Genomic DNA, 13,970 nt, shown 5'->3' with positions numbered 1-13,970 from the left:
TGAAAATCTAATTTGTATAATTCAACCAGCTTTTTTTTTTGTATTTCCCTCTGTGGGTTCAAATGGCCTAGCATTTGGTTACCAGAAGCAAGAAGTCCCCGGGGCAGTAGCTTTGACCAGAAATTTCAGTTCCAAATTGTTGATCCTTTATTATTTGTTCTGTTTTTTTTTTTTTTTTTTTTATTAGCCTCCTGATGCCGAGAAAGAACTGGTTGACAAGATTGAGAGCATGTGGTTGAATCTGTTTAATGATTCGGTGAATGTGGAGCACGCGCTGGGGGGCATAAAGAGAACTTTCACGGAGGTACCTTTAAATGTCTCACTTTCTGAGTAAGGGTATTGAAAGACATCCACTGGGCTAAATTTTTTTTTTAATTAAAGTTCAGTCAGTTACAATGTGTCGGTTTCACTGGGCTAAATGAACGCAACTCTGCTTTTCTCAGATCACTCGTGGCGAAATATTAAACTACAGGCAACAGATAGAGGATTTCGCAAAACGTTTTTATCGTCAAGGCCCTGGTTCGGTTGGTGAAGACCTTGATACAGGTAAGACGATACCTGTGGATCTTACTGAGGTATCTGAATATGTTCTGCTTAAGAATTTTATGGGAAGAAAGAGTGGAGCTGTGGTCCTTAACCTTGCCTGTACCCTGTGTTCACCGTGGGGATCTCCAGAAACCACGGCTACCTGGTGGCCAGATCCAAATGCTCTGACTCCACCGTCCTGGACATGAAGAGTTTTAAAAAGCCCCCATGGGGATTCTAACACGCAGCCCAGGTTGAGACCACTTAGAGGAAGAACACGCAAGAGACAGAATTTTCTAGCGGGAGGAGCTCACAGGTGGAACTGGTTGTAGTTAGAATGACAGCGAGACACAAGTCTGTTAATTCTGCACTCGTCTTCCCAGCTGGCTTGGCTTCTGTGGATGATACGATAGTTTTCGCACGTTGTTCAGGATTTCGTATCCCTTAAAATGGCACGCATTCATTTGTCTACGCGTTTACGTGCTTACCAGGTATGGAACTCTTAGCCACGTTTGAAAAAGAGGTGATGAAACACGAGAAGAACCGTCAGGAGCTGGCTAATGCGGAGAAGCTTTTCGACCTTCCAATTACAACGCACCCAGAGCTGCTTAAAGTGCAGAAGGAAATGAGCGGCCTGAAGACGATTTACGAGCTCTATGGAGGACTCAAGGTCAGTGTCCCCCCGCAGGCTGGGTCTCACTGAGGGGCGGGCAAGAGCTGATTAAGCCCGGCGGCCTTTGGGGCCACAATGGCAGAGAGCCTGGGGGCGGATTTCCTAGAAAGTTTGGCTCTTGGGACGAGGTAATGGGGCGTGAGTGCTAGTTAATGGGTCCGGGGTTTCCTTTGGGGTGTTGAGGAAGTTCGGGAACTCGACAGGGATGATGGTTGCCTAATGTTCGTTGTGAATGTACTGGACGCCACTAAATTGTGCATTTTTAAATGGTGAAAGTGATAAATGCTATGTTTTGTGTATTTTACCACAATAGCGAAAAAGAAGACTCTCCGTTTGGAGGTCCGGGCTTGGTTAAGGTGGGAGGGGAACGGTTTAGTTGGAAGTTGAAATGAAAAGTGGCAAATATTATGTCACTTGGGTGCCCCGTGCAAATTCATTCATTCATTCACTCACTCACTCATTCATTCATTCCTCCACCTGTTCAGTTAGTTCTTTAGAGCCCAGCGTTGTGCTGGTTGGAAAGCAAGGTGCAGAGAGGACACGCATCTTCCATTCGGTCCCTGGAACCCTTAGGAGAGACGGACTGTGTTAGTGTGTTTTCTCCAGAGCAACGGAACCAATAGGAACCGGGGAGATTTACAAGAAGGAATCGGCTCGTGCAGTCTGGGAGGCTGAGAAGTCCCAAGCAGGGCAGCAGGCAAGCTGGAGACCCGGGAGAAGGGACAGTGCTGTTCCAGTGCAAGTCTGAGCTAGGAGGCAGACGAAGCCCCGTGTCCCAGCCCCGCAGCGGTCTGGCAGAGAGTGAATCCTCTCTTACTCAGCTTTGTTCTCTCCAGGCCTTCAGCGGGTTGGGCGGGGCCCCGCACAGCGGTGAGGGCCCCCTGCTTTACTCAGGCTACGGATGCAAGTGGAGATCTCATCCAGAACATCCTCGCAGACACACCCAGGGTAACGCTGAACCAGGCATCTGGGCAGCCCGTTGCCCAGTCGACATGTAAATCTAACCATCATGCTGGCACACGGACAAATCACCATACTGCTCTGATATGTGATAGAAATAAGGTGGACAGAGCCCAGAGCAGGCAGGAGGTGGCCCAGGGAGGTGGCGTTTGAGCAAGGCTCTGAATCAGGAGCAGGTTTTTTTCCCTGGTGCAGTCGTGGGGTTTAGGGCCCATCCAGCTCATGAGCCTGATCTCATCTTAACTAATTCCACCTGCAAAGACCTTATCTCCAGATGTGGTCACATCCTGAGGTTCTGGGAGGACGTGAATTACGGGGGACACGATTGGGCCTGTTACCCCGGGACTGGGGAGCACAGAGCAGAAGAACGAGGACTGAGCCTGGGGTGCTCCAACATCAAATACCGTGAGAGGAAGACCCCAAAAGGAAGGGAGAATGAGCAGAGGCCCAGGCAGCAGGAGGACAAAGGGACGATGTCTCGGACTCCACGTAAGGAAGGCGTTTTGAGGGGTTGGGACTGTCAGGTGCATTAAATGCTGCTGAGAGACGGAGTAAGCAGAGGAGCGAGGAGGGACCGGAGGTTTCACATCACGGAGGCCATCCACCACCTTGGAAAGAACGTTCTGATGGCCGTGGAAGCCTGATTGGAGTGGGTTCTAGGCATTACCCAAGAGAAAAGAAAGCGTAGCTCCCTGCAAAGACTTCCACCTGAATATTCATAGCAACTTCATTTGTGATCACCCAAGACTGCAAACAACCCAGATGCCCGTCAACAAGTGAGTGGGTAAATGACACTGCGGGCTCGGCAACGAAGAGGACCAACTCTTGGTCCTCCCGCCCCGCAACCAGAAAAAAGCAACTCTTTGTGCTGAGATACGAAAGTGTGCTTGCTGTATTATTCCACTTACATAAAATCCCAGAACACGCAGACGAGTTTATAGTGGTCAGCTGATGGAAGGAGAGGGGTGGGAGAGGGCGATGACAGAGAGGAGGAGGAGACCATCGAGGGTGGCGGCGACACGTCGATTGCGGTGGGGTTTCACAGGCGTGCACATGTGCCAAAACTTACCAAACTGCGCGCTCGAACTGTGGACGGTTTGTTGTATACCAGTTAATCCTCCGTGAAGTTCCGGGAAAACAGAACGGGGAGAGAGAAATTAGAGACACCAAGTATAGACGACTTCTCTGATGTTATAAAGGGAAGCAGAGAAATGGGGAATGGTAGGTGCAGGGGACACAGGGTCAGGATGATTCTTTTTTTAAGATGGGAGGAATTACAACATGGGTTTGGATACTGATAGGAATGGCCCAGTAAGGACGAGATTCTGGTGGTAGGAGAGAGAGGGGAGACTTGCTTGAGTGATGTCTGAGCTTGAGAAGGTGGGAAAGGCTGGGATCACAAGTTGTGGTACACACACACACACACACACGAATACTACTCAGCCATAAAAAAGAATGAAATAATGACATTTGCAGTAACATGGATGGACCTAGAAATTATCATATTAAGTGAAATAATTCAGACAGAGAAAGACAAATATTATATGCTATCAAAATTTATATATGGAATCTCAGAAAATTCAACAAACTAGTGAATATAACAAAAAAGCAGACTCGCAGATATAGAGAATGAACCAGTGGTGACCAGCGGGGAGAGGGCAGGGGGGAGGGGCACGGAGGGGGGAGAGGTCCAGACTGCTGGGTATTACCGGCTATAAGGTAAACTCAAGGTTGTGTTGTACAGCGTGGGGAACATAGCCAATATTTTGTTGTAACTGTGAATGGAACGTAACCTTTAGAAATTGTATAAGAAATTAGAAAATGTATAAAAAATAAATGAAAACTTCTGTTTCTGGTTTCTTACGTCTCCCTTTTCCCTGAAGGAAAGGAAGACATGTTTTTGGATCCCACACATCCTCGGAGACAGCACTGTATTTGCGAGGGCTTAAAAAAGTTGGAATGCTTTTGCTTGTGTTTCAGAGCCTTGGAGTCGATCCTTTGTGAATCGGAGGTGGTTGTGAGGAGATGGGTGATGGTGTTTGGAGAGAAGTGAGTGTGACCAGGGGTTAAGGACTTGCTCTCCTGGTCAAGCCACCTCCAAGTTTCCACGGGCACCTTGCTGAAGGGGTTTTTTCTCACCCATTTCCAGGTTGCAAAGGAGGAGTGGTCTCAGACTCTCTGGATCAACCTGAATGTTCAGTTTCTCCAGGAAGGAATTGAAGGTTTTCTCAAGGCGCTCAGAAAGCTGCCCCGGCAGGTCCGAAACTTATCAGTGGCCTACCATTTGGAAGCCAAAATGAAGGCCTTCAAAGACTCGATTCCTTTACTTCTTGACCTGAAGCACGAGGCTCTGAGAGACAGGTTTGTGGGAGGGGCCTTTACTTTCACATACGTCCTTGCTTAGCTCTGACGATGAAATGAAAGGTTTCAGTAGCAACGCAGGGCTGGGAATACGCGGGGAATGTTTCTGTAATATTGCTTCTATGTAAAGTTTCCATGAGATTACCAGCCACGAGGGTTCTTCTATTTAAAAAAAAAAAACAAACCTGCCAGGTGTAGCGGCATTTGCAGTTGCTTTATTTGAAGGTTAAAAAAACAAAACAAAACAACAAGGGGTCTAGATCTGCGCCATCCAGTAGAAATATGCGACCCACCTATATAGTTTAAAAATTTCTAGCGGCTGCATTGGAAAAGGAAAAGAAAACAGGTGGAATTCATGGTGACAGTGTATTTCAATCAGCCCATTATCTACGAAACATTATCATTTCAATATTAATCAATATAAAACATTATTCACAAGGTACTTTACATTCTTCTTAAAAAAGTACGTCACACACACACTCAAACCCCTCAAAACCCCAAACCGTTGCAATCTGGCGTGTGTTTTACACTTACGGCACATTTCAGATTGGACTCGCCACATATCAGATGCCCGGTAGCCACACGGGACCTGCAGCTGCCGTACTGGACGGAGCAGGTCTCGCTCATTTTTAATGGAATAGCCAGTCCTGGGAGGTGGCGTGGAGGACATTCGCCTCCCGTTTGCCTGTGATCCTTTGCCACACGGACAGGGATCGGAAGGGGCCTTGGGAGTTACAGTCTCCCTGACTTGTTTCCCTGTTCCTCCATCACAATTCCCAAAGGGAGGGCAGATCCATTTGGTGGCATCACGGCTTCATTCCACTTAGTGAGAAAGCCACCCCCATTTCAGTTCCCTTCCAATTCTGATGACATCAGCGAGAAAGCCTCTCTCAGGTGCTGGTTTTATCCTTGGCACCTTTCTACACCTGTAATCTTTCAACAAAGTGCCGGCAGCCCTGGGGCCCCGGTGACCTGGGTTCTGAGCCCATCTTGTCTCTGTGGGACCAGGTACCTGGGACACCCAGCTTAACCCCTCCATTCTTCAGCTAGCTCGAAGGTCAGCTGGCTAGAAGGAAGCATCTTCCAGCTAAAGGTCCCTGTTGTATTTATTTTTTATTTACTTTATTTTTTAGTCCCCCTTAGTCATCTTTATTTTTATTTTTTAAATATTTATTTTTCTCTTGAAAATTTTTTTATATAGGGGGAGGGTATATAGCTCAAGTGGTAGAACATGTGCTTAGCATGCACGAGGTCCTGGGTTCAATCCCCAGCGCTTCCTCTAAAAACAAATGAATAGCTAAATAAAACAAATTACACCCCCCACCAAATTTTTAAAATATAATTTCTAAAGGTTATTTTTCACTCATAGTTATTATGAAATATCAGCTGTCTTCTCCATATTGTACAATACATCCTTGTAACCTATAAAAAATTACACCCAGTAGTTCATACCTCCCACTCCTCCTCCTCTACAGTGCTCCCCACCCTGTAACCACTAGTTTGTCCTCTATGTCTGTGAGTCTGCTTCTTTTCTGTTATATTCACTAGTTTGTTGTATTTTTTAGATTCCACATATAAGTGATATTTTAACAATATTTGTCTTTCTCTGTCTGACTTATTTCATTGAGCAAAACACCCTCCAAGTCCATCCGTATTGCTGCGAATGGCAAGATTTCATTCTTTTTATGGCTGAGTAGTACTCCATTTGTGTGTGTGTGTGTGTGTGCGTGTGTGTGTGCAGTGTGCGCACACTGCATCTTCTTTATTTGCCCAGCTGTTGATGGTAGAAGTCCCTGTTTTAGGATCCCAAACTTGGGTCATTTCTCACCATTTCTGTGCTGTCCCCTAGCATCACCTATGCTGTCATTACTTTATATATATTTTCCTGTTGGCTCCTTTCTTTCTTTCTTGAGTGAATGTACTATAAAAAGAAACTTAAACCAACAGCATAAATGGAAACCCAAAAGCTCTTGCTATACATGGAAAATCATTATAAAAACTTTTTTTTAGCTTAAAACTGTTGCCGGAGCCAGGGAGGGGCCTGTGCTGGGAGGCAGGGGAATGGCGGGATGGAGGCGTTAAAGGCCCCGCGGCGCCGGGCTGAGACTCTCGCTGGTGTCATCCAGAGGAGTGGGCGGGGGCTGCAGAGGAGTCTGTCTCCCTGGCGACTCTGTCCCTGGACGCTGTGTCACCTGTGGGCCCTGAACCCCTCGCGGGGGTCATGATTCCTGTACTTCATCTCGGCTCTTGGGCTAGACTTGGGACTAGAGAGAGAAGAAAATAGTAGATTCTCCTTTCTGGCCATTTCTGTGTGTGCCCAACAAAACCCAGTGCTTTTGTGCTGACTGCTTGTCTGCTGGGTACCTGGCCTTCTGCTGGTCCGGCGCCACGTTTAGCTGCCTTATGATATTCATTCCTTATCGTGAGCCTTCAGGGGAGGCCAGACTGGGCCGAGAGCAGAGCTGCTTGATGCAGCGTCTGTCCTGATCCTCCTGCCTAAAGGAGCCCCCTTCTTACTTTATCCCTCTGTGGTTTTTTTTCATAGGACTCGGGACAATTTGCGGTTATTTAATTTATAGGTTTGCTTTATCAGTCACTGACTGTCTCCTCAAGTATTTGGTAGTGTTCCCGAGGGCAGGAATCAGGGGCCTTGCCTTTGAGTCACCCTGAACCCCCAGCAGCCAGCCCACTGCCTGCACAGAGTTAGCGCTTGCTAAATATTTATCTGACACACCGGCACTCATAATTTACACGAGGGTCCCAAGCAGGCTGAGCGAGCCAGTGGAGACTGTGACAGAAGCAGTGACTGAAGAATGAAGAGCTGTGTATCTTCTCAGATGGTAGCAGGGACCAGCCATCTAAGAAAATATCTTGCTGGATATTTCCTGGGCTTAATGCTCCAGCCAATGGGATTTTGGAAAACTTTGGAAATATATTTCCTCGTATTTTAGTATCCCGTTATGAGGAGTGTTTATAATGGGATTTGTCCTGGGGGTGGTAGGGAGAATTGTTAAATCCATCACCAAACTCTGTAGACATAAAGATTTTAATGTGGACGCACCTTCAGGCATTGGAAGGAGCTCATGGAGAAAACAGGCGTGGTTTTTGAAATGACCGAGACGTTCACCTTGGAAAACATGTTTGCTATGGAGCTGCACAAACACACGGATGTTCTCAACGAGATCGTCACATCGGCCATCAAGGAGATAGCCATCGAGAAGGTAGGGCTGTTTTTAGTTATGAACCAGGGTAAAAAAAAAAAGAGAGAGAGAGAATTTTGTTCCCCCTTAACAGAGGCACTTAGGACTGAACCCAGGACCTTGTGCACACCAAACCCGCGCTCTACCCCTGAGCCCCCCACCCCGAGAATTTTCTTTTTTTATTCAAAGAGAAAGCCTGTTTGCTCCGGTACCTGTGATGGTTGAGCAATAAAGAATTGGTTGTTCTAGAAATAGAATTTCTGCCTCAGTTAAATGTTTTGGTTGTTCTTAATTATAGTTTCACTTTTGACTTAGTTGTTAAAGAAATAAGGGGTGTTCGTGGTTGAGAAGTGAGAAAATAAACAAATCGCTCGTAATTCCACCCCTGGAAGATAAGTTATTAACATTTTAGTGTATGTCCTTTAACACTTTAAAATGCATATACACGTGTATACACATCTGTACGCACATACACATATATCCACACATATATACATACACACAAACGTATAAAATACACACACAGAGACACACCCATTCATGAATATTATGCCCACATACACGCCCACACATATACACATACATGCACACACATAATGTACCCACATACATATCACACACACATATATGCACATGCACACATATACACATATACACATACAGATATGCACACATAGACACGTATATACACACATACATTTATATACACATACACATAAATAGTGACAGGGTGTTTTTTGAAAATGTTATCAAAACAGGCATATTAACTTGTAAAATTTGATTTTCTTGCTTAACAGTAAACACAGGGCTAGGATCTCATGAATATGCACATTGGAGGCAGATCACAGAATTTAGACCCTGGTTCTGGCACTCAGTAGCTGAGTGCACTTGGCAAGCTGAGCCCCTCTTTGACCCCCCCTTCCCGCCTCTGTAAGTTGTGGGTAATGATAACCCCTCCCTCACTGGGGTGCTTTGAGGACTAAGGGAGATCATGGCCGGCAGGTCCTTGCCTGGCATATAGCAGTGCTTGGCAAATGATGACTCGTTTTACCAGGACAGAATCTGCTTATTCGGAACACTGACCCAGGACTCCGGGTTGAGGAGCTGATCCGTGGCAAACTCAGGACGTTTGTTGGGTTGTTGGGTTGGTGTTCTGTTTTTTCAGTTCACGTGCCCGAACCATTTTTTTCATGTTCCCGATCAGGCTGTGAAGGAAATCCTGGACACGTGGGAAAATATGAAATTTACCGTAGTCAAGTATTACAAAGGCACCCAGGAGCGAGGCTACATCTTGGGGTCTGTTGACGACATTATCCAGTGCCTGGATGACAACACTGTCAACCTGCAGAGCATCTCAGGAAGCAGATTTGTGGGGCCTTTTCTGCAGACTGTTCACAAATGGGAAAAAACACTTTCTCTAATAGGGGAGGTCATTGAGGTGAGGAAAAACACACAAAAGATGGAGAAGAACTGGTTCTCAGCGGGAAAGAACCTTCCTCTGAGAATATTTTGTGCTCAGAAAGTCTTTCATACTTTTTCTGTCTTTGATTTATTTGGTGGGGAGGATGGGTGCATGATTAGAGGAGCCAATCTGAGTTTTTATTTCAATGAATTCATGTTTAACTTCCAAGATTTCTAATCAGTGCTTTTTCATATGTCCATATTCTTGTTTAATACTGTTCTGTTCTTGTTGCAAGAATACTCTCACCTCCTGTATCTCATGGAAGAATCTAAACATATTTAAGGCCTTTTTATGATTTCACTCTACTTTTTATTTTCTGAGGCCAGAATTCCACTCCCCACCCTTTTTTGTGTGACTGTCATGGCAGTGAGTTTTTCTCTGTGTGATTTTGGTTTTTTTAAAGTTCATCTTAACATAATTTTTTTTTTTTCGCCTGTGCTTGCTTCACTGTGATACGTGTTTTTGCAGTTTCTCCAACCTGGCTGTCATGTTGGGCAGCATGTCTTACATTAGGTAGTTTGGGGCTTTCTTCCTTTGTGTCCAGACCTCTGTGAGCAACCCTGGCTCATTCCACCAGTTTTGTGTGGCTGTCTTGTGTCCCTCCCCAGACCCCAGGCAAGTGCCTTGTTCCTGGCCACACCCTGAGCATGGGGTGGGATGATGCCAGGCCTGGTTCACTGGCCAGGAGAGTGGTCCAGGCCTGCACCTCCATCGTGCATGGTCTTCCTTCATGTGCTTTTGTAAGTTTGTTCTTTGTTTCTTATTTTTTTATTAGTGGAAGCCATTAGCTAGGATATAGTACTGCTTGTTTTCTTTGTTAACAACCATTTAAAAAAATTGATGTGAAATTTGCATAACATGAAATTACCTGTTTAAAAGTGCACAGTTCAGTGGCATTTAGCACACTCACAGTGTTGTGCAACCACCACCTCTATCTAGTTCCACAACCTTTTCAGCATCTCAAAAGAAATTCCCGTACCCGTTAAAAGCCAGTTACTTCCTACTTCCCCTCCCTCCAGCCTCTGGCAACCACTAGTCTATTTTCTGTCTCTGAGTTTTCCTCTTTTGGATAGTTCATATAAATGGGATCATGTCATATGTGGCATTTTTATTGACGTATAGTTGGTTTACAATGTTGTATTAGTTTCTTGTGTACAGCACAGTGATTCAGTTATACATTTATATATTCTTTTTCATATTCTTTTTCGTGTTAGGTTATTACAACCTATTGAATATAGTTCCCTGTGGTATCCAGCAGGACCTTCTTATTTATCTATTCTGTGTATAGTAGTTTGTATCTGCTGATCCCAAACTCCCAATTTATCCCTCCCCCCCTTTCCCCTTTGGTCATCATAAGTTTGTTTTCTATGTCTGTGAGTCTGTTCCTGTTTTGTAAATAAGTTCATTTGTGTCATTTTTTAAGATTCCACGTATAAGTGATAGCATGATATTTGTCTTTGGCTGACTTCACTTAGTATGAAAATCTCTGGGTCCATCCATGTTGCCACAGTTGGCATTATTTCATTCTTTTTTTTTTTTTTTTATAGCTGAGTAACTTTCCATTGTATATATACACTACGTTTTCTTTTTCCATTCCTCTGTTGATGGATATTTAGATTACTTCCATGTCTTGGCTTTTGTAAATAGTGCTGCAGTGAACATCAAGGTGCATGTATCTTTTCGAATTGGAGTTTTCTCTGGATATATGCTCAGGAGAGGGATCGCTGGATCCACATGGTAACTCTATTTAGTTTTTTAAGGGGTTTCCATACTGTTTTCCATAGTGGCTGCACCAAATTACATTCCCAACGTGTGGCCTTTTGTGTCTGGCATCTTTCACTCAGCATCTTGTTTTCAAGGTTCATCCATGTTGTAGCCTGTATCAGGGCTTCCCTCCTTTTTAGGGCTGAATCATGTTCTATCATGTGGATGGACCACCCGTTTTGTGCATCCAGTCACCTGTTGATGGACGGTCGGGTTGTTTCCACCTTTTGGTGACTGTGAGCAGTGCTGCTCTGAGCACCTGTGCACAACTGATTTTTGGGTCCCTGTTTTCAGTTCTTTTGGGTCTATGCCTAGGAGTGGAATTGTGGGTCACATGGTATTTGGATCTGTTTTTGCTTGGGTTTCTGCGCAGTCTGACCTTGGTTCCTCTGGGTCACAGGGCTCCAACCCCTGCTTTTATCTAGAAGCTTCCTTCCTGTCCTGGGCTGGTGTGGAGAGTTTTCTTTTGCTTTTAGGTGTGGCTGTGTGTTTTGGAGTGTTTCCCTAGGCCTCCTCCACCATCCCTGTATATTTGGAAAGGAGCGTATGTGCTCTGTCTTGCCTGGAAAGTCTTTTGACCTGAATTGATTTAAATCTGTCCTGTGTTAGGGTGGGGTTTTGCCACACTCACCTTGAGATAACTGGTGACCTGTGTTGACCATAACATTGTGCTTTGACAGATTTGGATGCTGGTTCAGAGAAAATGGATGTATCTGGAGAGTATCTTTATTGGTGGAGACATCAGATCGCAACTTCCAGATGAGGCGAAGAAGTTTGACAACATCGACAGAGTATTTAAAAGGGCAAGTGACTGGCTTCTACTTTAGTCCTGGAAGAAGGGCGCTGATTTGACACACTTTTACTTGCGTATTTGTATGTAGTGTTTCGCCTGATGGCAGCTTCTGAATTTTTCTATCATTATATACGACCTGAATCTGTTCAGTAAAAATTTCCCTTTGATCTTAAGCCACTGGCATATGGCACTGAAACTTTTAAATATTTATTTTATATTATAAAAATAGTACTTGTTTAAAAAGCTTGGCAAAAAGTAGAAAAGCAGGAAAAAAATATATCTACCATAGTTCCATCACCTTTAATATGTCATTCATTTCTATTATGTTTTTTTCTATGTATGTGGGTTTAAAAACAATCGTAATGATATTTTGCATAATTTCATCGTATAATTTTCTCTTAATATTGGGAGAAACATAGTTCACATTATGAAACCATCTGATGAAATATTTTAATGCCTTTGTATAATGTTCCAGTGAGCGGCTTGACATAGTGTAGTGGATTATTGTCTAGTAACTGGACATCTTGTTTGAAGGGAAGTTCTTTGCTTTCATAATTAATTTGCAGGTTTGTGCCTAAAGCTTTTTCTGTATTTAGGATGAATATCTTATGATAGATTGTTAGAAAGTGAATTACCCATGAAAGACTATGCTCATTTTAAAGTCCTTTCCAGAAAGGGTTGTACCAGTGGTCGCGGCTGCTAATGATTGGGGGGGCCGGGATTTTAACGCAGCCCACCTGACCTCAAAACCTGGGGGCTCTGCTGCTCAGTGATGCTGTTGTGTTTTTCAGTCACAGGCAGCCAGTTCATGTTTGCGTCCCCTTTATCCACTAGAGCTTATGTTTTTTTTTCTTACCCATCCACATAAGCTTTTTTTTAAATGTAAAAAATTACAGAACAGATACCTATTCAGTATAGGATTTAGATATTATAAAAAAGCAAAAAAAAAAAAAAAGGCAGAAAAAAGAAAAGAAAAAAATGCCCATACTCCCAGTGCCCAAGATAACATTTAATAGTTCAGCATGTATCTTTCCAGAATTTGTTTATTCCTATGTAAACGTATCTATAAATATATAATTATTCTTTGAAATTGGATCGTTCTTACCAATATGATCTCTTAAAAATTTAACATCCTTGTCATATATTTTAATAAATAAACATCTAAATCGTCACAGTGAATTATTGACCTAACTCCCTCTTGTTAAACATTTAAGCTATTTGCTTTTCCTTTTTTTTTTTTTTTTTTTTGCCATTATAAAGAGCACTGCAGAGAATGTTCTGGTGAATAAACTGCTCAGAGTGGAATTGCTGGCTTCATTCATCCAGCAAATGTTGGTGGGGGGCCTGCTGTGTGCAGACACTGTTGTAGGCACCTTAGGACACAGTGAGCAAAAGACAGAAAAATCCCTACCCAGGCCAGCTGACCTTCTAGTGGGAAGATGGAAAAAAAATCAGAAATAAGCAAACTACGTGTAGTTTGCTTATTTCTATGTGAGAAGGTGCTTATTTAAACACTTAACGAATGGCCCTTGCCCACTTGGCCTCCCCGAGGGCCACAGGTGCGGGTCGTCAGTCTTGCTCTGCCCCGTCGGGGCCCCAGGAGACGCCCGCCTGGGGCAAGAGCAGGCTTCCTGCTTCCCCGGCTTGACGGCTGTCCTCTCGACCTTGTCCAGATCATGAGCGAGACCTTGAAAGACCCCGTGATCAAGAGATGCTGCGAGGCCCCGAACCGCCTCAGTGACCTGCAGAATGTCAGCGAGGGCCTGGAGAAGTGCCAGAAGAGCCTGAACGACTACCTGGACTCCAAGAGGAACGCCTTCCCCAGGTTCTTCTTCATTTCTGACGACGAGCTGCTGAGCATCCTGGGGAACAGCGACCCCCTCTGCGTCCAGGAGCACATCATCAAGGTCTGCGTAAGCTCTGTCACTCAGCTCCTCCGAGCTCTCTACACGGTTCTGTCCAACCCACAGGCGTAAGAGTGTGAAATGCCACTGGGGTTTTCACTAGAAGCGTAAGTCTGACCAAATCCACCGTAGTCTGAAGTTACACCAGCACTCAGCTGCTATTTGTTGCTCTGTTTCCATGGCCCTCCGAGCAACATGTGTTTAGAGAAATTAAAACAAAACAGAAATACACAGACTAATATAGTAAGCAGAGAGGTAATACAGGAGAGTGGTTTAGCACACGGACTGTGGCGCGAGCTTTCTGGATTCAAATCCTGGCTCTGCGTGG

The 13,970-nt window shown here is 44.6% G+C and overlaps 1 protein-coding gene across 1 annotated transcript in view; it reads left to right on the top strand.

The window, feature by feature from the left end:
* The window catches only part of DNAH10 (dynein axonemal heavy chain 10), a 120,652-nt gene that overhangs the window by 37,987 nt on the left and 68,695 nt on the right, over window positions 1–13,970 (top strand). Inside the window, exons 22-29 of the mRNA XM_074355938.1 lie at window positions 188–304; window positions 444–546; window positions 1,017–1,195; window positions 4,308–4,519; window positions 7,587–7,740; window positions 8,924–9,157; window positions 11,626–11,748; window positions 13,412–13,645. Of these exons, the coding sequence (XP_074212039.1) occupies window positions 188–304; window positions 444–546; window positions 1,017–1,195; window positions 4,308–4,519; window positions 7,587–7,740; window positions 8,924–9,157; window positions 11,626–11,748; window positions 13,412–13,645 (1,356 nt within the window). The remainder of the gene's footprint in view (window positions 1–187; window positions 305–443; window positions 547–1,016; window positions 1,196–4,307; window positions 4,520–7,586; window positions 7,741–8,923; window positions 9,158–11,625; window positions 11,749–13,411; window positions 13,646–13,970) is intronic.

Source organism: Camelus bactrianus, chromosome 32, assembly GCF_048773025.1.
Source record: "Camelus bactrianus isolate YW-2024 breed Bactrian camel chromosome 32, ASM4877302v1, whole genome shotgun sequence".
In the NCBI taxonomy this organism is placed as follows: Eukaryota; Metazoa; Chordata; class Mammalia; order Artiodactyla; family Camelidae; genus Camelus; species Camelus bactrianus.
Note: the sequence above shows the minus strand (reverse complement) of the source record. Positions and strands in the feature narration are given on the sequence as shown.